This window comes from Coloeus monedula, assembly GCF_965178545.1.
Source record: "Coloeus monedula genome assembly, chromosome: 1".
NCBI classification, from domain to species: domain Eukaryota; kingdom Metazoa; phylum Chordata; class Aves; order Passeriformes; family Corvidae; genus Coloeus; species Coloeus monedula.
Genome location: NC_138781.1, coordinates 107,214,634 through 107,237,084, shown reverse-complemented (window position 1 = coordinate 107,237,084; position 22,451 = coordinate 107,214,634). Strand labels below are relative to the sequence as shown.

Below are 22,451 nucleotides of genomic sequence, written 5' to 3'. Positions count from 1 at the left end.
AAGCAGCCATGAAACTATTCCCTTGGAAACAAAGCTCTCAAATATTCACCAACATAATGTCAATAGACAGCTGAAGAGTTCCAGTCCCCTTAATTGTGATCACCACCACCCCCCAAAGAAAAAAAAGAACAACAAAACAAAAGAATATAAATGAAAAGACATTTCACCTGGCAAATAAAGACAAAAGTCTGCCGACCAGACCACTTGTGGCATCTACAGAACTTTTCAACAAGTTCATTCATGAGGTCTACCACAAAGGTTGGTGTGGAAGCCATGTACAGCTTTTTTACCATTTCACTAACCTTGAGGAAACGAGAAGAAAAAAACCAGTAAATACAAATATTACTCCTGCCCACAGACACTCCCAAGTCTGACACCCGCCATTTCTTTAGATTGCTTTACCAGCTTGTAGGAAATCCAGCGGACAGAGGACACTTTGTCTGCACAGAGGCTGAAAGCAATAGGGCGCAGGTAGTCGTAGATGTCCCTGGCACTGTACAGGTCTAGAAGCAAGATCAGCTGCCTACAAGATGGAAGAAGAACCAAAGAGAGTACATCACAATAAGAAAAAGGCAGCTTAACTGAGTATCATCATTTATATACCAACACTTTTCAAATATGAAGTATGGCCATAATGAAGTTACTGGGAAGCAAAATCTTCTATTTTTCAGTGCCATCAGCTTGACTATGGGTCACTTGCAAATATTAAAATGCCACTTATTCACAATAATGACAATACAGCTCCTGGGAACTTTTAAGCAAGGACAACATGTGGAGGAGGATAAGGGCCATCTATTAATCAAAAATTAAATTAAGAATATCACTATAAAACATCTATTACATGATTTTCACATTTTAAAATAACCATAACAATAAAAATAATAATTCAGAAAACCACATACTCAGCCAGCTCAGCACGGAAACGCCAGTTCCTGCTGTTATCAGTCACCAGGAATTCCTGAAGCTGATAAAGATACTCTCGTCTTTTGTCAACATGAAGAAGCTGTAACAGTAAATACAAACTTACACAAAGAACTACAGGCTGCAATTACCAGATAGAATAAGAGCTTTAAATACAACTAACGAAACACTCTCTTTTATTTAAAAATACTTAAATCTTTAGCAACAGTGTTGCTTTCCTGGGCTAAACCTTGTAATGCTTAAAGCTGTAAAACCACGAGGCACTACTGAAAGGAAAATGTGACTGAGTCTCTCCTTTTACTCTAGGAAAGGAGGCGTAAACAGTAAAGGCAGTTTTAGGATTTGTGTCTTTCGGTTCCAGAAACAGCAGCTAGAAACAGCAGCTACAAAGAAACTTCTACAGAAATTTGACAATTATGTTATGTAGGCAGATTAGAGCCATCAAAAAAAAAACCCAAAAACCCATTCACTGCCATCTCGATACTGAATAAACATGAACAAAGCTCTTCAGAGAAAAAGAAGTATTAGCAACACAGATCTCCTGCAACATATATTCTAGTATTCAACAGGCATCTGCAGAGATTCCCACAGAGTTCCATGGGTGTTATGTAAAAAGCAGGTACATACAAAGAAATGAAGCAAAATCTGTAACTACACTTGATCAGAGCTGAACACAGACACACCTTCAGGAAGTCGTGCAAGTGCTTAAGCACACCTATCCTCACTTCATCTAGGTCCTTCAAAAAGCCATTGAAGACAGGAACTAAATCTCCAGCTGTAAGCTGGTCTCCAAGGATGACAGCAAGTTCATGTATAGAAAATGCCAGCGTCCGCCGAACCTTCCACTGCAACATAAATAAATCAAAGTTACTGATCTGAAGTGCTCCAGTTGAACTTGAGGGTCGGTATCCAAGCTGGACTCCCAGCAAATCCACTACTTACAAACATCTGTAACAGTGTCTCGTGTAACAACTGAAAATTACACTGGAAATTTAAAATGAAAAAGAAAAGAAAAGGCAACTGGAAGAGAAGACAAACGACAAGGTATCATTTCTTCCACCTGAATATCAAGGAACTATTCAAATACAAGTCATCAAAATATTTTAGTTTTCCAGGTGTCAGGAAGGAAAATAGTATTCCTGACATCAGTGCTCGTGCACACAGTACTTTCTGCTTTAAATTCTTTAGCATTAATTAGGTTCATGCTACTATTCTCTCATTCTGTTTTTAAAATTCAATGAGTAAGCTATATATCCCACAGTATTTCAGCTGGGATATTTTAGCTTCTGTAATAGGTGAAGTTTCTTCCACACTTAATGCCCAGCAGCCCAAGGACCAGTGGAGCTCTCAGACACCCTAAACTGAGGGCACATTGTTTAATTCAAGTAATTATTTCAAGTAAGTCTTTTAAAAATAAAATAGTATCTATTCTTTAGCCAGCACTTTCCAATTAGCATGGGCACTGTTCTTTTGCCCTGGTTGGTGATTGTCATAGGTTAGCAAGCATAGTCCCGGAAGTGATGTCCTTGCTGAGGGGTGCTTACAGTTTCCTCTGGGAACTGATAGAACCTATCAGCTGGCCAGTTTGAATATGGACAATTCTCTAAGCCACTTAAAGTTGTGAACACCTCTGTGATCCACATTTAAGAATAGACAAACTCCCCCCCAAGCTCTCTCTCGTTTCTGGCGCTGGCACAGGTGGCTGCGGGCCCCGTGTGGGGGCCAGCGGGCCCGGCCAGGCCCTGCTTGGGCCAGGCTGGGCCGGGCCACGGCCATCCTGGAGCCATGGACCTGTTCCAGCCATGGAACCCCCCCCACTGCCTTGCCGTGGGCAGCCGGAGCGGCTCGGCTCTCCCCCCTCTCCACTGCGATAAGAAAAATTCAACATTCCAGCTGCAAAGCTGCAAGGCCGAGGTGAGATTAACCCTTTTATTGCTGTGAAGAGCTGAAAACCTGAGGGAAGAGAGAGAGGAGATGCTTAAAGCTGAAATTCTGTTGTGAAGCTATGATATATCAGAGTATCCTGTTGTAATTTCATGAAGATATGGGGGGTGGAGTGTTCAACTCGTAAGCAAAAGCACCTGCACTGAGATAGGCAGATGCTGACACAGCTGTAATTTCATGAGAAGTTTGGACAGGGAGAGATGAACCAGATGAGGACTTTTGCTCCAAACGGGAAAGGAGAAAACCTCAGTACCTAGAGATGCTCCCAGAGATAGTCCTAATGATGAAGATGATGAAGACCCTTTGCTCCCAGGGAAGGAGAAGGGCCTCTGTTTTTGTTTCTGAACGGCTCAACCTTAAAATTGTACCCCAAAAAACTTCAAGAGTGGACCCTCGAAAGCAGTTGCGGGAAAAGCTGCAAGTCGGGGGAAAGGACTCACACGCAGGCAGAGAGACTCCTCTTCCTAAATGGACTGAACAATATTTGGAAGTGGGCGGCTGTCTCGTTGTGATAATGTTTTCATAGCATGAGCAAGAAGAGACTTCTCTTTCTAAATGGACTAAACAAGGTTATTATGGCAGTGGTAAACAGACTGAACATCTTAAGGGTTGTTTTTTCACATTGTCAGTGGGAGAAGGGAGGAAGGTGGGGGGAGGAGGAGAGTTCTGCAGGTGGTATAATTTTTTTTCTTCCCTCTTTTAGAGTTGTTAATAAACTTCTTTATATTCTTTCAAGTTTGGTGCCTGCTTTGCATTTCTCCTAATTCTTATCTCACAGCAGATAAACAGTAATGAGTATTTTGGACCAAACCACTACACTAAATTGGTGTTTCTGCCCGGTTGCAAACCAAACCCGCGACAGTGATCCAATCTTAATTCAGATTAGACTAGTGATAAATTTTGGACACTTCCGAACACAGGGTAATTTGTTTTTACTTATGTTTTGAATTTATTAGCTGGTTGTTTTTAATGGCTGCAAGGGAGTCTGGAAAACATGAGCAATAGCCATGTATAAAATTACTCACTATGTATCACTGAGAACTGCTGCTCTGACAGAGCAAGCAGCAAGTTCAAGAGAGGTGAAGCAGTCTGAAGATTTTTAAAAAAATAAAAAGAGCATCTCCAAAAAAGGAAACAAAGGAGGACTGGGAAATAACTGTAAACCAACAGCAAAACGCAGAAAGCCACCTCCTTACCACCTGACAACAAGGAAAATGCTGCTATTTCCAGTATTTGTTTTTAAAGCAGCAGTGCTGCTGCGTGGTGATAGCGATGTTATTCCTGTATGACTAACTCGATGTGGCACCAAGGCCTGGTGTGAGGCTGACTCACTGAGCTCCAGACATGCCTGCAGGGGCATGTCTGCTCACACAGCAGCACAGCCCAGATTCTCAGACCTACAAGACTCCCAGACACTGCCATAAGATCTCAAGCAAGCAGAGGAAATCAGACTTCTCCTCATTTTCCTACCGGAGACCCATCTCTCACTCTAACCAGCCCATTTCCTTACTACCTGAGCACCATACCCCTCCCCCCACTTCCTCTGAGACAACAATTGCACTTTAAGTCCTTATGGAGTAACACCAGCAATGGAAAGCTCTGTGTAAAAAGCAGAGCAGCCCAACATCCAGTAAACAAGAGAAATCACCACAGAGGTTGCCATTAGTATTTGTCACATCACAGAATTTCAGACTGCTCACTGCTTGGGCTCACCTGCATGTCAGATGCCAGAGTCTCGTAGGTGTCTTTCAAACAGTGCCAGTTCTGCCTGCCCAAGGTCAGTGCCACGCCAGGCAGGCTGTAGGCGCAGTGCTTGGCAATCTCAGTGTCCACTGTTTGTGCGCGGGACGGATCAGTCATGGATAAATACTGATCCAGCAAGGCTTGAGGTACAACATCCTGCAGCAAGAGAAGGGCAGAGCATCCACACCATTTTCAATTACTCCTCATAAGGCTCACTATAATTCCAGGGCACTCTGTAAGGGAAAATACCCCACTTTTTTCCCCTGCAACTATAGAATACTATTTAATTACAGTGTCTTAGTAAGAGCACAAGGATTTTGTATCTCCTAAGTTCCACCAAAAGATTCCAAAGAAACAAAAACATGACTGTGGGCTATTTGAAAATATACAGACCAACATAATAGAGGAGCAAGCGGACCAGTCTTCTTAGGGAGCCCAGGAAATGGCAAGACTGCATTCTACCTTCCTGCAAACATTCAGGTCATGCCTTGTGCAAACTGGCCATTTTATGTCATCCATAAAGATAGGCAGAACAGCAAATGATGAAACTTTCTCAAAAAAACCTTTCCTAATTCTCTCAAAATCTTGGGAAGGTGGAGAGAAGAGAACTAAATTAAAATGCCTTGGGGAGGCAGGGAAGGGGAGGGAGCAGAGTACAGTGTGTTCAATATTGCTTCCAAACTCCCTGAATAGCCAACAGGGAGGAAAAGGCTTCTCCAGAGACAAAGAGCTCTCCGGTGAAGGCCAATCCTTCTGTTCACTGAGAAACTAAAGCATCTGAACCAAAATTTTGTGAAAACCTCTTTGTGTTGACTTCACTACTGCCTTTGTTTCAGCTGTGTCAGGGACTGACTCTATTAAGGGGCACACAAGAGCATTTTCCTAACACAGCTGCTGAACAGCTCCACTGACAAGAACAAGAGAGGGATTGAGGTTCCCACTCAAGGAATCACACTGATGCATGGTGCCAATGTAATACTGAACTATGGAATTACAGAACTATTCTGAAACGTTTGATTCCTTTTAGAAAAAATACCAGAGGCAGTTCCAGTTTAATGAAACACTTTCGCAACTGTTCTGCAAAAAGCTATCAAGGAGTGGGGGTGGCTCCTCTCTAAACATGCAATAAAAAAAAAAATCCTGTTTCCTCAATAACCTAATTCCCATTACAGCATGCTTTCCCCATAGAAAACTAAACCAAATGAAACAGAGCCTGAAGATCTCTAACAACTGTTATCTCATGTCAAAAAAACATTGTCATCTCTCATGCATAAATGTAACAGAAGCAACTGCTAAATGAACCCATTATCTCTGGAAACAAGGAATATTTTAAACCTACTTAATTAAGAGGTATTTAATAGAAATTATATCATGTCAGAAATGACTGAATGAAAAAGGGGATAAAGGAAATCCCCATACACATAAAAGAAATTTCACTTATCTGATACATGTAAGAAAACCAGAAGTCATTGTCATTTACCTGTACTTTGGATTTTCTTTCTTCTTCAGGGCTGAAACTACTGTTGGTACTCAAATCTGAATCATTATGAATATAGTGAAGTCTAGAATCCATACTCTGTGAAAAAAAGAAAATAAAAGGTCACACAAAACACACTCTAAGATTAAACACAGAAGAAATGCCAGCATCAGGAAGTGCTGTCCTCACTTCAGAGTCTATTTCTTAGATTAAAGGAATACAATGTTCTAATATCAAATACAATTTTGCTGCAACCCAAAATCAAAAGGTACGCAAGATAAATCTGCTTTCAATTTGAAACAGAAGCTGCTCTTACTCTGCGCTCCATTTTGGTTCTTATGGAATGAAAATCACAGGAGAAGAGTACCTTTGAGATTGCATTAAGGAAAATATAAGTAACATGTGGGTCACATTACTTCTCCCCTGAATGGAAAATGAGAAAACACCTGTAGCTGATTTTGCTGGATTTGCTGCTTTGGATTTGTGCTAGAAAAAGGTCAAAACAAAGCCACCCTCACACTGAAGAGTAGAACCTGATGAGACTCATGCTGTTGCACCCTTCCGAGAGGTGATTATTCTATAATCTTCTCTATGCATAAGCTTCACCTTATAAAACTGAGTCCTGCTTGGCCAGAGCTGCTGAAAACAGTCATCACTCCTCTCAGCAGTCCTATTAAAATAATTTTTAGCAATCATTCTAGCACCCTGGCTACACATCTGGGCCTTGAGGATAAGGGCTAAGACTCTGTTTGAGAACAGTGGCAGAGGTGAGATGGGCTGCAATAAACTGTGCTGCTGGGGGGATGCAGCACCGATGCTTCTGTTACAAGTGGAGCTCCCCAAATACAATGGATTTTGCATAACAAACCATGAATTTCAAGCAGTATGCTCTGAATATATAAAAAGTAGATCAGGCTGCAGTGTGGTGGAACAGGACAAAGGCATTTTTGCTAGATTTGAGCCAAGGTATCTATATATTCACAGATGCTGAAGGGTGAGCTCCCAGGGTCAACACAAGCAAGGAGAACATGCCTACTTCCACCAGCTGTTCAGATTGTTTTGACAACGAGAATTTTCCAGCAAACTACAAACTTCTTCCAAAAAAAGCCTCCAGGATACAATCTGGCTTGCCTGGTCTGACTTCAGACAGTTGCTTTTTCCTCCTCCATGAGCTGCTTTCATATAAGCACTGGGCTGTAATTTTAGCTGCTCAGGTATAATTACAGGTGATAAAGAACAGGCAGAACTGTGAGGCAACTGCATATCTCTGGCACAGCAGTCCATGTCACCTGTCAGGCTTAGAAGCAGCAGCAAGAAGGTATTAAAGAGCCAAAGAAAGAACAGATTTGCAAGCAAGTCCCTAACTAAGTGTGTCCAGCAGCATACAGCTCCAACTATAAAACCTTTGGAGGCTCTGAAAACTCTCTCTGCAGGATTTTTAGTTTGACAGTCAATTCATCCTTCACTCTTTTTTAGCCTTTTGTTTGGTTTTTTCCTCCCTGAAAGAGATTATTTTCAGCATTGCCAGAGTCACCAGCTTTGACCTCCTGCAAATAAGGAATTATGAGGCAGCCAGTACAGCCTAGCCATGGTGCTTTCCTTGAGCTGCCAGTCTGCATGGGACCAGAGGTTAGTCATGCATTGTTAGAATAAAAAGGAAAGGATTACCTGCGACCCCTTTTCCAAAAGCCAAAGCCTAAAAAAATCATACTTTACGGATTGAACCAAGTCAAACAACGGAATATAATGGAGGGTGTCACAGATGGGAACATTTTTACCCAGCCACTTTTAAAGTCAAATATGCATTCCAGAGAGGAAGAGCTTCAGTACAGAATAATGACAGCCATCAGTCAGTATTTAGGTTATGCAGTATCTCTATCCCTAAAGATGTAGTTCCATCTGTAGTTCTTCCATGTACACACCAAACTGAGCATTGCAGAGAGCCAGGACATGAAAATTCAGCAGGGTTTAGCCTAAAAGCTTGTGTACCAAATGCAAAATCTTTGTCATGGCCTTACAGATCTTGAAGGTGAAGCTTCCCTCGGCTGTGTAACAAGAGCTCCGGGGCTGTGCTCCAAAGACCTCTGCTCTGTGTCAAGGGTTGCACACCAGGACAAGCAGTGCTGGTGTTTCCTGACAGGGCAGCTGGCCCAAACAAAGAAGGGGCCAGTGTCAGGGGTCCATCTCTTCCTGGCATCCATCCTATTCTTAGAGAGAGGTACTTGTGCCAGACAGGAGTGGGAAGGTTTTAGCCCAGTTTCCTTTCCTCCCTCTACCTCCAAAAAAAAAACTCCCACGCCCTTCCTCTTATCAAACCTGAAACCTAAAGAAAATAAAAACAGTCCCTCTTGAGAAAACAAACAGCTACCCTCAACAAACAAGCTTCATCATGTCCCAAAATCTTACTGGTTCACTCTATTACACCACTTATTTTCATTTGAATAGAGAATCTCTCTTTAATGTGCAGCATTAACTCCTTCATGAGCCAATATAGCTGCCAAAGGACAAGCCAACTGTGGTTTTGCTTAGTGGTACGTGTCCAGAACTGTGCAGGCTACATTCAAACATAAAATGCTGGAGCTTGATTTCTCTCAAGTGTCCAGTACCCTACTGACACACTGCTATGCTGAGACTTAAAAAACCCAAGCAAAGACAAAAAAAAAAAAAATCATCTCAACAACAAAACCCCCACTTAACTAAAAAACCTGAACAATCACCTGTGAAAATCAGAGGTCTCTTCACTGCTAAGGGTAACACTCTACTTGCTCAGCAGATCACAGCTTGATTCCCAGCATTCTAGGTCACCTCTATAGTATCTGCTCACTTGTAAAATAACGCCTTGATTCAGTGCCAGTAACAAACACAGAACTGACAGATTAGGAGCATCCTTTTAAAGCATAAAACCAAAACATGCAAAATCAACATATACCAGCAATATGACTGGTTCTTAAACTTTGTCTCAGCACTATGCTCTGTACACAGAAACATAAAATGCAGGACAGGTCCCTCTGAACAAACACCACCCTCACCACCCCCAAAATTCTTAAGAACAGAAGATAAATGTACACCGTCATTTTAGGTTAGCATTAGAAAGACGTGACTACAACAGATCCTATGATTAAAAAAGCATACTGAGCCTGACATAAAGGAATTGGGGGCAGGCTGGTGTTTTTGAAACAAACCACATTTCTAGAGTTAAATTATGGCTGTGTATAATCAGCAGTATCCAAGTAAATGTCACATTCCTGAACTCCTCGTATGTTTTTGGTCTAGATGGTAGTCCAACAGCTTAGACAGAAAGTTAATTAAATGTCATCAAGAAACACTGCTCTAATTAAAGAAGGATGAAAATGTTTGCACTGAACTGATATTAACTGCTAGACATTTCAAAGACATTTGTCAAAATTTCATCTGGAAAACACCATTTCAGCAGTATGATTCAACAAATCACTTCTCTGGTTTTATGGAGCCTGTTTTTGAACCATTGCTTTCTGCAACAGCAACAGCATTTAATACCACCACAGCTTGTGGCATTCTATGCAGTGAATGTAGTGGGTTTGGCCTGCCACACAGCAAAGAGCAGAAAAGAGTACCAAATGCCACAACTACAGTTGGGCAGGGAGTGGGGAGGGAGGGGAGCTAAAGAAGTAAGTGCAAAAAACTTCAAGATGTTACTGATTGCTAGAATAACTTCCAGCAGACCACAGAACATCTCGACTGCAGGTCCTGAACTTCTCCGATGCAGACTAGTGAACTACTCTAAATCAATTCAACAGGGACCAAAGGGAACAAAGTACTTCATTCTCCAGGTTCAGGGAGGGGCACTGGAGAAAAAGATTCACTTATTGTCAGCAGGGGTCTGTTTTAAGCAAGGCAATTTCACTGTAATAAACTGTGGTAGCATTAAAACATCTGCAAATGCAACAGCCACAACGGAGATTTTAACAGAAACAGTTTCAAGAATTTACATGGACAAGCACAGAACTGGCAAAAACAAAGGCACTCAACACAAATAATTTTATTTTAGTAGCTAGCACTTCAATACCATCCAACAAAAGGGAATGCCACACCAGCCAAAAGTAGAAAGCATTTGGCTGCAATCCTCACATGAATGCAAATTACAGCTCTGCTACTGGAGCCCTGGAAATCCTAATGGAAAAAAAATTAAGTACAAAACTTGCTTCTTACCTCAACAGTGTCACCAATTAAAGGCACAATATCACCCAATATAGGTTTAAAACTCTGTTGGTCATTGATGGTTAGTTCAGTCTGTGAATCTGTTCCCTTGCCAACATTGGCCATTGTCTCTTCTTGAGGATCCAAACTGGATGCTCTGAGTGCAGCAGACAACACCTCCACTTGTGCTGCAGTACATGAAAGAGAAACATGAGAGACTAAACTGCAACAAAACTTTAAGACAGTGACTAATTAACTGAAAGATGGCGGAGGAACTGCAGGAGAGGTACAAACCAGATCATGAGCTGTTGGTAAATCCCAAACGAGGGACAATTAAAGTGCTAGATTAACACCCCACTCTTTTCCTAGGGTACTCAACCAAACCCCAGTCCAGTGAAATTCATCCTTAAAGCTAAAATAAACAAACAAAGCCCAAAACCCAGGAGGAATAAGGAGACTGCGGGTTATGGCAGGATCGGTTCTTTAAGAATTTTAGTAAATATTAATGGTGCAAATAGATTTTTTGGAGCAGAACAGCCCACGAATATTAACTTACAGACTGGGCCATTTGTGGGAGGTGGAACTAAGAGAAAGATGGGCAGAGTAATTCAAATAAAGATTGAGAACAGGTTTAGTAACACACAAAGGATTTCAGTTCTGAGATGTTGTTCCTCCCTCTAAATATGTTCATTAAATTCTTATATTTATTAGCAACTCTAAAGCAAGATCTGTATAGAAAGATGCCAGACCCAATACTTCAGTCTTCTTGGATCCTCAAAACAAGTAAGAAGGTTGTACTGTTTGATGTTCTCTTATTCATCTAAAGAAGGCATTAGCACTTCATACTGCTATCCACTCTTTTGGAAAACATCCAGCAGTTCTGAGGCTGCTCTGCTTTGCATCCCTCTGTTTACTGCCAATTAGAAAAAGTTTTGTTGAGCAATGTTCCCTGGATATAGCCTGACCTGAGATCAGGTATCAGAGGTAACCTCAGCTGCAAGTGACACAGAATTCAGTACAGATTAATCTATTCTTCCACTCTCCTCCTCCACTTCTTTCCAAGAAGGTAAGGAGGAATAATCTCCTCACTCATTAAATTTACCCAGCCATCCAGAAGATCTGTTCCTCACAGATTTTGTCTTTTCCAAGGTTTCTTAAATGTTCACTGTGAAATTACACGACAAACCATATGCTTGTTTTTAATCCCATACTGCCATACTAAGCTACGGAATTCTGAACTTCTCCCTCTAGCTTTCTGCATATGGTTGTTAACAAGAACTAAACAAAGTTGGACCCCTTTTATAGATAGAAAAAAACAGATACGAAATATTACAAGAACCAAAAATTGTTAACTCAGCAAAATCTTAGATTAAAACTTTAGCAAAATCTAGCAAAAACCAGAAAACACACTATGGGTTCACTGGTTTGTCAGTAGAGTCCGATAAGCAGGAATAAAGACAATTCTTTACAACATGCAATGCTAACTCTCTGTGTCAAATTTCTGATACAATAACTAAAGAGAATAAAAAAGATCAAGGTTAATAAATTTCCCCAAAACTTAAATATTAAATAAATCACCCCCAAAACCAGGCAAAATAGGTGGCTATGCTAGGGCAAGAAATGCCTGCCTTTATTTTCGTTTAGAGAAATCAAACAAGAAAATGAAAAAGAATATATTCTGCTGCACATTAAGGAGACCTTTTTCTTGAAGACCTCTTCCATGAAGGACAGCTTCATGAAAAATGTGCACTCCTCTCACCTTCACTTAAAACTCAGGAAAGTTTGCCCTGACTCAGTAAACACATACTGCTTCAACACTGTTTATGTATTTACTGAAAAATCCACACAGAGCTCCAAAGATTACTTCTAGTAACAAGAGTATCTTCAGTGGTTAAGTGTGAATCTTCCAAGACATAGTCCCCACCCCATGCCCCACTGTCAGCCCGCACACCTGGACCACCCGTGTTTAGGGGCTTAACATGATGGAGATAACACCTATCCTCATTTCCTCTATCTGCCCTAGAAGAAACATGACAAAAATGTGCATTTCCTCAGCTTCTTGTCAATCCTACACCCTCAAGAAGTGAGGGTGAAGGACAAGAGAAACCAAACTCCCAAGGATTTGACTGATTGGCAAGTGCCTTCTTTCAGTGCTTACTCATGACTTCAGTGCTGCCATTCACTGAAAGGTGAATGACCTGAAGTCCATAAACATCCTAACGTCCTAGCTAAAAGAAGAGCCAAGCATTGCTGCTGCTCCTCATCTCTCACAAAGATGTCCTACTGACATGGGACAGGCAATGGTTTCCAGAAAATCATTTCAAATTCAAGTAAAGGCTCCCCTATCATGAATGACAGAGAATGCTTCAGAGCTCTTAGGAAGCAAGGTATGGATAGGAAACCAGAAGGGCATCTGCTGGCTAACCAGCTTTCACAACTACCATCAGGAAAAACTGGAGCTTAAAGGTCCGTCTTGCACATAGCACAGAACTCAGGTACTGTGTTCCTCAGATAAAGTCAACGTCCACTGAATCTTAGACCACTAATTAACTCTTTCTTCAACTTTTGCTTCAGGTTGAGATGTATTTTTAAACAAGAAACTATTTACTCTTGGCTACTGTACCTGCATCCTAAAATAACTGGTACAATCTATAAATTCTAAACCACATTTTATCTGGTCTTACTGAATTTCCTGGTTCTCAGGAGTTTCTGTCCTTTCAATAAGCCTTATGGTTGTTTTCTGTTTCTCCTGATGTTTCACTAAAAGACACTGATGTTTCTTCTGGGTTTTCCCCCTTTTTCCTTTCTTTCTTGTTTTCTAAAGGATCTGCCTTCCATACCCTCACTTCTTACTCAGAGGCAAAAGGTATGGGCTGCATTAATGGGTACAGAGATTAAGTAACTGAAACATAAAAACAGAGTTTCTTCTCCACTTACTCCACATCTACTGTTCCATTAACACTATTTTAGACGTATATTGCAGGCTGTGCCAGTAACCTAACTTACAAACATAGTTCTTATAAGGGAATGGGATCAATTGACCCCACATTTGGGCTGGTTTATCCCTATTAGGTCCCCTTCTGGCAAAGCAGCTTGTAACTGGCATAAGTCACAGTTAGCCTCAGTAACCTGCAAGTCAGGCTTCCTCTATTCCCCCAAATACTATTAAGGAAAGCTGACCTTACAGGATTTAACCCTATGCAGAACGTAAGGAAATAAAGCCAGTTGCAGAAAGTGTCCATGGAAAGAAAAATAAATAAAAACATCTGAGGAAAAAAAACACAAACTCTGAAGGAAGTGAAGACAGCAGCAGCCTCACGGAACTGGAAAAACGTGACCTGAATAAAGACCCTGTGATAATTTTTAAAAAGCTGCCATGCTTCAGAAGAATGTGCAGGTTCCCATCTCCCAGTCTGAGACCTTCCAATGTCTGGCCAGTGGATTAGAAAGGTCCTTTTAACAGGGATTACAATACCAGTGCTTAACTTTGCACAGCTAGCCAGCAGTTCGCCTGTGAGAAGACGGGCTGTCTTTATCTCAGTTGCTGACTGCTCAACCACCTATTACTCAGATTTATCACTCTGGCAAAAAGCTAGTTCTGGAAGGAAAGCCCCAAGGTAAAGAGAGATCCAGGTAAAGCAGTTCATCCTATTTTGAGAATGAGACTAGGGAAAAAATATTCTACGATGGTTACTGATTACTGTTAAAGAATTGTATTTGCTGGAGACCTCATCAGTCTCCACGCCTTGAAGCAAGGATCTAAGGCTTGAAACAGAAACTGCTCCAATGAGGTACACTGCAGAAACCCCCAAACAAACCAATACCACCTGCCCTCCCCCCAAGAAAAAACCCAACACAAAACACCAAACCAAAACCACATAACCATGACCAGTGTGCATGTAAACAGCAACCCCACAGTGCTTGGCATCCAAGACATCTGGAAGATGGGGATATGCACTGAACATGCCGTACTCTGGGCTGCACGACCTGGTGATGCTTTTCCTTTGACTCTTCCCATTGGCATGGTACACTGAGGGACTCCTCAGATAAAAACTGAGTTATTCTGTCCTCAATACTTCTGCTATAATGATGCAAGCAGGTGAGGGGAGAAGCAACTCACACAAAACAGAAGGGTGAAGTGAGACGTGAAGTAGAGGAATGCCAAACCCAGAAAGGAAGAGAAATGAAAATAAAAAGGGAAATAGGAGGGGAAATACATGTGGAAGGGAGGGGATAGGGGTACAAAGGTATAGCAGCTGCTACGGATGAACATAAAGCACAAAGCAGAGGGTGTAGTGGGAGGAAGGAACAACAAGAACAACAACCACCACACCAAAAAAACCCCAACAAAACCATACTTTTCTGACTTAGAAAGAATCATCTCTGGCTGAACTTCAGCACCAAATCTGCACATCTGCCTTAGCTGTCAGGGACTGGCTCTGAAACCAACTAGCAAAATGGAAATCATCCATCTCCTCTGACTGAACAGTGAAGAACAGCACCTTATTACCATCACTAGATATTCTGCAGAGTCAAATAATAAAAATTCAGTGTGATCTTAAGAAACTTCCAAAACCCTGTGCCATTATGGTTCCACACAACAGGAATTCATTTTCTTCTTCTCGTAAGTTAACAAAATATTTTCAAAAAAAGAAAAAAAACTAAACAACCAAAAACCCATGTCAAGGGAAGGCTGCTGAATTTGCAGTCAAGCATGGAGAGGGCAAGGTACAGCCAGAGTAAAGGTCATCTGAACAACTTAATCTTATTGACACATGCAAAACATCACACACCACAGTCTCATTCCCAAACCACGCTTCATCACTCCATCTTGTCATGCCTTCAGGATGCTTGACCAATTTGCCACAGAAGCCAGAAGATGTGTACCTATGGAAGCTCTCCAGCATGGCAGGCCTCCACTTACCCACCACAAAGAGCACAGCATCTTCCACTCCCATCCCTTGGCTGGGAATGCAGCAATAAAGACAGGAGCACAGCATGGAAGCAGGAGTCCAGGACTTAGGTGCCAGCAAGACAATAAGAAAATAAGTGCAAGAAAAAGATCACAGGGATTTAAAAAGAAATAAAGAGAGGAAAAAAAACCTCCTAGCTTGCTCAGTCATTGCTGTCAAAGCAGAGCCTACTCACACTACAGGAGTCAAAAACATGATGGCCAGCTTTGCAGAGAGGGGGAAGTGCAGGCAGGGAAAGACCCTATGGATCACGTGGGACCAGGGCTGTTTGGCATACAGTTGCAAGCCACGTATACCGGAGACAAAATTATCTGTGAAATGAAGTAGTGTCATAAAATTTCTATGAAACGAATTAAGATAAGCTTTTGACTGAATATTTATACCATCAGTTTGCAACAATAGTTTTAGATGGGATTGCCATGAGCAAAGAGGCAGTCAGGGCTCTGGTATTCTGGATCACCCCCCAGAGCAAGCCTACCTTTTGTCACAATTTAGGAAGTGTAAGGTTCAAAACACAGGCATTAAGTCAGCTACCCAGAGACTAAAGTCTGGATGCCTACCACTTCTACGTGTGCCACAGTGCTTGAGACAAGCATGCAAAATTAATACTATTTGTACTTTGTGCAAAATTAAATTTGCAATGTTACTAAATTGAAACAGGCATGTTGTTAAATTCCAGCTTCTCAAGTATTTAGACTGAATAATGAGAACACAGGCAAGAGGAAAAAGAGTAGAAGATTTAGGAGGAGTGCTTTATGGGGCTTCACTACACAACCTCAACCAAGTCACAGGTACTGCACAGAATACAAAGGTGACTGACTAATCAAGACCACCCACTGCCACCTTTAATTAGAATAAATGGCATTGCTAACCATAATTCAAATCTTTCCTCTTAGTAGGGGAACCCATGGTGTTGACAACCTAGTAAAAGTTTCTTCTACTGAAATGTACAAATATTGGTCAACAACTGCACAGAAAACCTCCTGACATCCAGTTAAGAGAACTACAAACAAACAAACAAACAGAATTCCAAAAACCTGCTCTGAAATAAGACATGAACACACATGATAAACAACCCCATAACACAGGACAACTCTGGATGTACAACTACATGCTTACATAAATCACTGTAATCTGTGTGTTAAGGTATGTTCTATAACTACAGACACAACAGTTTTACAAAGTAAACCTGAACAGCAGTGCAAGCTTTTGCAGTTGGCTTCAGAGACGGGTTATGTGAAGACTGAAGTCATTAGCAAGGGTGATGGTTTTTCTTACCTCTTTCCTTAGTGCCCAAAGCACTCCTAAAGCAGCAAAGTTTTGTCTGCTGACTCCACAATTGATTAAATAAAAGTACAAAATGGATTTAAGTAAAATTATGAGCATATCAACCTACTAACAATAAAAAAAGCTGAAAGCATATCAGTTTACTCTAAAATGTTTTTCCCCAACTTGCCTCTTCTTTTCCTCCTACTTTTTCTAGTATAGAGGCATACTTTCCCCCCTAGAGATTCTACAGCTCTAAAATAATATGGCTTCTTCCTTAGTGGTACCTCGAGACTTTTTGACTGTGACACTCAAGCTTGATGGGCCTTAGAATTTATTCAGCACATGAATACAAAGAAAAACCTATTTCCAGTAAGTATGTGTAGAGCCATGTCCTTTTAGCTCAGGAGGTGTCTCTGAACTGCTGCTCTACCACCTTGTCACACTTATGAAACCCTTCTCCAGTCTTCAAGAGCTTTTAAAATGGAGAATGTGTGTTCACTTCAAGAACTCAGCTTGGATCAATTATCAGCCTCATCCAACAAACTTGTCAAATTAAAGCTGTCAACATGTGACTACAATAACAAAGCCCTTGCAGAAAAAAATTGAGACTATTTAATCCAAAATCAAATGGATAATGCATAAAAAGAAAACCATTATTCACACTGATAATTTAAAAAAAACCCCTCTTAATCTGCCTTATTTTGCATGTGTGCTAATTAGAAATAAACTTGCTTATCAACAGCTTATGCCTTTGAACTATCTATTTAATTATAATGTCAAAACAGGCAGTCAGAACTTTATACTTCTAACTGCATGTGCATTCAGTTTATAAAAGGAATCATACTCCTTTTAAACATTTTTACACAAATGCAAATTCCCTTTTTGCTCATCACCAATTTTCCTCAATCTCTTTGAGGACCAGGAGAAAACAGTACTTCTGACTTTTAGAACAACTAAGAGGTTAAAGCCCAAATTGCTGAAGCAACATATGCGTATCTCCAAACACTAAAAATGCTTCAGTATCTTTACCATACCTTTAACGTCTGGATCATCTATATGGGGTTCCAAATTTTCTATCATTTCTTCTAATTCTTTCCTTGTTGCCATAGGAATGCTTGGAGACACTGGCATAGTGAGTTCCTGAATTTCTCTATCGAGTTTTATATCAGAAGTCTGCTGAAGCTCAAAGTCAATATCTATTTCAGGAAGTGGAGTCCTCCAGAAATGGAAAGAGTTGTATAATTCCTGCTCTGAAAGAGAGGTTTCCTGTGAATTCAGCCCAGCCTCCTGAAGATCTGCTGTACAGCAATGAGAACTCTGCTCATTCTCATCCGCCATTTCCCCACAAGATTCTGAAGGCAAAATGTAATGGAAGGATGACTCAGTCTGGAAATCACTTTCCCTCTTGGAGTTATTTGACACTGTGTTTTGATCTTCCATGACATTTTCAAGTTTTGTTGCAAAATCATCACTATCATCACTATATGAAGCCAGATTCTCTGTCCTGTTGGGCTCTTCATCTGTTGTGACATCTTCTGTGGTCCTGACTTGCTCACTGTTGAGTGCCAAAGCAAATGGACGTTTAAAAACCAAAATAAACTTGTTACGCTCTTGAAAATTCACACACATGCTATCAGCTTGTTATTTATCAAAGTAAATTTACTTACACCGTAACAAAACAGAAATCATAGAATCACAGAAGGGTCAAGGTTGGAAGGGACCTCTAGAAGCCACCTGGGCCAACCTCCTTGTTCCAACAGGGACACCCAAAACCAGCTGCTCAGTACTTGTGTCCAGACAGGTTTTGAGTATTTCAGAGGATGGATACTCCACAGTCCTCACAGACAACCTTTGCCAGTCATCCTCACAGTGAGAAAAAAAAAGGGTGTTGATGTTCAGAGGGGACCTCCTGTGTTTCAGCTTGTGGCCATTAACTCTTGTCCTGTCAGTGGGCATTACTGAAAAGAGGCCAGCCCCAGCCTCTTTACACTCTCCCCTCAGGTATTTATGAACATTGTTAAGACCCTCCTGAGCCCTGTCCTCCAGGCTGAAGTCCCAGCTCTCTCAGACTCTCCTCACAGGAGAGATGCTCTAGTCCGTCATTTTGTGGCCCTTCACTGGACTCTTTCCAATGTGTCCGCATCTCCCTCTGGATGGCAGCATGACCCTGTGGGTGAATCAGCCACTCCTCCCTGTCTTGTGTTATCAGCAGACCTGCTGAGGCTACCACCTGCTCCACCATTCAGATCACTATTGAGAATGTTAAACAGGACTGGTCCCCATATTGACGCTTCGTGTACACAACCAGTTACTAACCTTCAACTACACGCCGCTGACCAGCGCCTGTGGGCCCAGCCAGACAGGCAGCCCTCAGTCCACCTCACCATCTCCTCATCCAGCCCAAACTTCAGCAGCTTCTCCACAAGGATCTTACAGGAGACCATGTCAAAAGCCTCCCTGAAATCCAGGTACATAGTATACACTGTCTATCCCTTGTCTATCAAGTCAGTCATCTCACCACAGAATATATATCCTAATTCTGGTCTATGAACACGAGAAGATCCAGATCTTTCCATTTACCAAATATTCAATTTATCCAGGAAAGTTAGTTTTCCAAACCTGCAGTTCATGCAGAAGAACAACAAGGAGGCAAAAATAACTTGTAGATTTAACAAATTTACCTGTTTTCCTGTGCAGAACCACAATCTTCTGGGTTTTTACCATCTTCTTCTTTAAAGTACTGGCCACTGCTGGATGGATTAGCAAAAGTTGATATGAAAGGCCCCAGAGACTGAAAAGCTGCTTGGCGAACCTAGTGGAAAGGGTCCAAGGTGAAAAAAAAATTTTATATATAAATCTGGCTGTCCTGTAAAACATAAAATGCCTGCTACTAGGAAATGAAAGGGTCATAAGCCCACTAAGGAAATCAAGAGCAGAGGCTCTTGTCTGGAAAGAATCAGCCAGCTGTATACATAAGAGTGCCAAGTTTAAAAAAAAAAGTTACAAAAAATGACAAAGCAGGGTGAAACCAGTTACATCACAGGTAACCAAACTGACAGGCCTATTCCCCACAACCAAAAGAGGAAGAACCTGTCCAAATAATAGAAGCAGGTAAATTTGAGAGCTCAGCTGAGAATTTTAACAACTTGAAAGGAAAGAAATCATGTACAGTGAACAGACATTTCACTTCCAGAAATTTGACTGATAAGCATTGTACTTCTTTCCCTTTCCTATCTGGCTATGCTGTGCATTTGCTCCTCCTTCCTCCTACTATTTGTTCTCCTCAACAATTCTCTATCCCAATTTTTGTTATTTGATTAATTCTGCTGGGCTACAACTTCCATGACTTTCCAAGATCCACGAGTTCATGCTTCTGTACAGATGATCCTTGTCTCTTGGAAGCAGTCTGCTCAATAACAAACTTAAGGTTTAAGAGTAGATCTTCAAGAAGACAAATAATAAAAAAAATCCTGAACAACCAAAAAATACAACCCCAAAAAAACAAATGAAAAATACAACCCCGAATCCCATCCAACAAAACCCCTTCCCCCCCTCAGAAAACAAAAACCCACTGCCCAGGAAACAATGAAGATTTAAATAATAAAGAAATTCCCCATGGACAATACCCAAAACACCCACAAAACCAAAAACCAATCAAACCCCAAACCAACAACAAACTCCACTACCCCCTCCCCCAAAAAAGGACACAGTGGTAGGGAACCTGAAAAAGTACAGATATATTATAATTAATTTTCCAGTTTTGTTAATGATTCTCAGCAACATTAAGTCACAGGCAGTTCTGTAGCTAAAACAAGCTAGTCCCAGTTTTTCTTACATGCTGCAGTGAAAATGTGAGGGACTCTCTACACCCATCAATGAACTAACCAGTCTAAGAAAAATTTTGCTTGAGGTGCGTGAAACAGGTTTAATTATTCACAACCATGAGACGTTTTACATGGAGTATTGCAGTAAAATCCTTCAAATAAGACAGCTATTCAAAAAATAAAAAGCAATTCTTACCCATCGTGAAGGATCACTAATCAAATTAATAAAAAGGGTTGACAATTTTGTCCTCCGGACTTCCTGTGATGTTGCACAAGAAACTGCCATGAAGCACTCAGCACAGGCTTTTCTAACTCCCCACACATTATCAGAGCAGAGCTGGAAAAACCTCGGCAGCTGTTAGGAACATAGTGAGTGAGTTTGCAAGTCTTAATAGGCAGCACTTGTTTCAAAACAAGTTCTCTTTTCACATTCATTTTCTTCACCTGGTTCTCCACCTTCATACTCAGATGCACAGTTTAACACTTGCAAGACAAAGAACACACATTCAGTAGCACCACCCTTCTAATCAGTTGCCTACGAATTACTTACAGACAAGGAAAATTAACCTGTCTGAAGAACGGCCAGAAAGTACTAACTCTTTAACCTGATTTACACCCCCAAAAAATCCACCAAAAAGCCCAACTTCAAAAATATCCCCAAGACCAACAAACCTATCATAAGACAAGACCTCATGTCTACATCATTCTTTTAAAGCAGGGACAAGAAAAATAGTACTGGTGCATTGTTAGGAAGAAATTCTTAACTGTGAGGATGGTGAGGCACTGGAACACATTTCCCAGGTAGATTGTGGATGCCCCAAACCTGGAAGTGTTCAAAGGCCAGGTGGATAAGGCCTCGAGCAACCTGATCTAGTGAAGGGCATCCGTGGAGGTTGGAACTAAGTGATCTTTAAGATCCCTTCCAAACCGTAACAGTTTTTGATTCTATGATTAACATTTTACCTATCAGAGATCACTTCATATTCTTTGTGAGATTCTTACTGAAATGCAAAGGAACAGTATCTTCAGTAAGAAAAAACTTCTTTTCTACCTACACTTCTCATTGTTAGATTTATCAACTTCTGCCACCCTCTATCCTACAACGCAGGACATGAACTGCAAAGAGGAACAGGGGAATGAGAGAAAGACTGCATTTGCTCAAGAGAGAACATGTTGGAACAGAGCAGCGGTTTCATTAATAAAACTGAAGCACTTTGAAGGTGCTCAGGTGCTTGGGTGTTTTGAAACAGTAATGGTAAGGGCAGACAGAGTGCAGGTGAGGCACAGACATTGCCTTGGCTTGCAACAGGCACAGTGACAAAATACGAGTAATCCAATGGCTGTTGCTACAGCCTTGTTCACAGTTATCGATGTTCAGCTGCTCCTACTCTCTGCAGCCAAGTTCTCTGGACTTTGCCTCTAATCAAAAAAAGCTTTTAGGTTAGAAAATGAAGTTTTATCATTCAGCTTTTCACACCCCTCCTTTTATCCTAACAGTAATCCAAAAAGAGCAGAAAATGGCATTTTCTGTTATAGAAAGAGACCCCCAGCTGTCCTGCCACATGTTATTGCTTTCAAATGAAATAATCATCACTTTTTTATTTCATAGTAGTCTAATTGCACCCTCTACAGAGTTTTAATCCAAATTCATTACGCTAATCACTAAAAGGGCAGGTGTGTGAGAGAAATCAATTTACATCCCAAATCAGGAAGCATATGGGATGCAAATCCACACAACTAAACTTCATTACCAAATGACTTAAATCACTCAATAGCTGGAGAAAAATGCAGCAAATGCTGTAAGAGCATAAGAAATGCCTTGAGAGCCACAATAGGCCTATCTGTCCCAATGTCACAATTGCAAAAGGCTGCAGAGCCTCTGGTTGAAGTCATGCCTGCATTTACACTTTGTCCATATAAGTCCCTCACTAACTCAGGGCTAACTCAACCTCTGCTGGCCCTCAACAAGCTCACTGTCCACACTCCCATGAGGAAAAAACTTCAAGAGGGATCCCAGTGACTCCAAGCTGATTTCTGCTCTCTAGCCCTGTCACATCTCCAAATCTAGCAACACCCACTAGCTCCCTGGACCCACCATGGAAATGTGGGCACAGTTAAGGATCC

The 22,451-nt window shown here is 41.2% G+C and overlaps 1 protein-coding gene across 3 annotated transcripts in view; it reads right to left on the bottom strand.

Annotated features, from left to right (window-relative positions):
• PPP4R1 (protein phosphatase 4 regulatory subunit 1) overlaps positions 1 to 22,451 on the bottom strand; it is a 66,712-nt gene that overhangs the window by 3,533 nt on the left and 40,728 nt on the right. For all 3 annotated transcript variants that reach the window (XM_082278048.1, XM_082278050.1, XM_082278049.1), the window contains 10 exons: positions 20,524 to 20,682; positions 19,185 to 19,315; positions 17,538 to 18,058; positions 10,274 to 10,449; positions 6,089 to 6,184; positions 4,579 to 4,764; positions 1,605 to 1,766; positions 903 to 1,003; positions 403 to 523; positions 168 to 302 (listed from right to left, as the gene is read on the bottom strand). In XM_082278048.1, the coding sequence (XP_082134174.1) occupies positions 168 to 302; positions 403 to 523; positions 903 to 1,003; positions 1,605 to 1,766; positions 4,579 to 4,764; positions 6,089 to 6,184; positions 10,274 to 10,449; positions 17,538 to 18,058; positions 19,185 to 19,315; positions 20,524 to 20,682 (1,788 nt within the window). The remainder of the gene's footprint in view (positions 1 to 167; positions 303 to 402; positions 524 to 902; positions 1,004 to 1,604; positions 1,767 to 4,578; positions 4,765 to 6,088; positions 6,185 to 10,273; positions 10,450 to 17,537; positions 18,059 to 19,184; positions 19,316 to 20,523; positions 20,683 to 22,451) is intronic.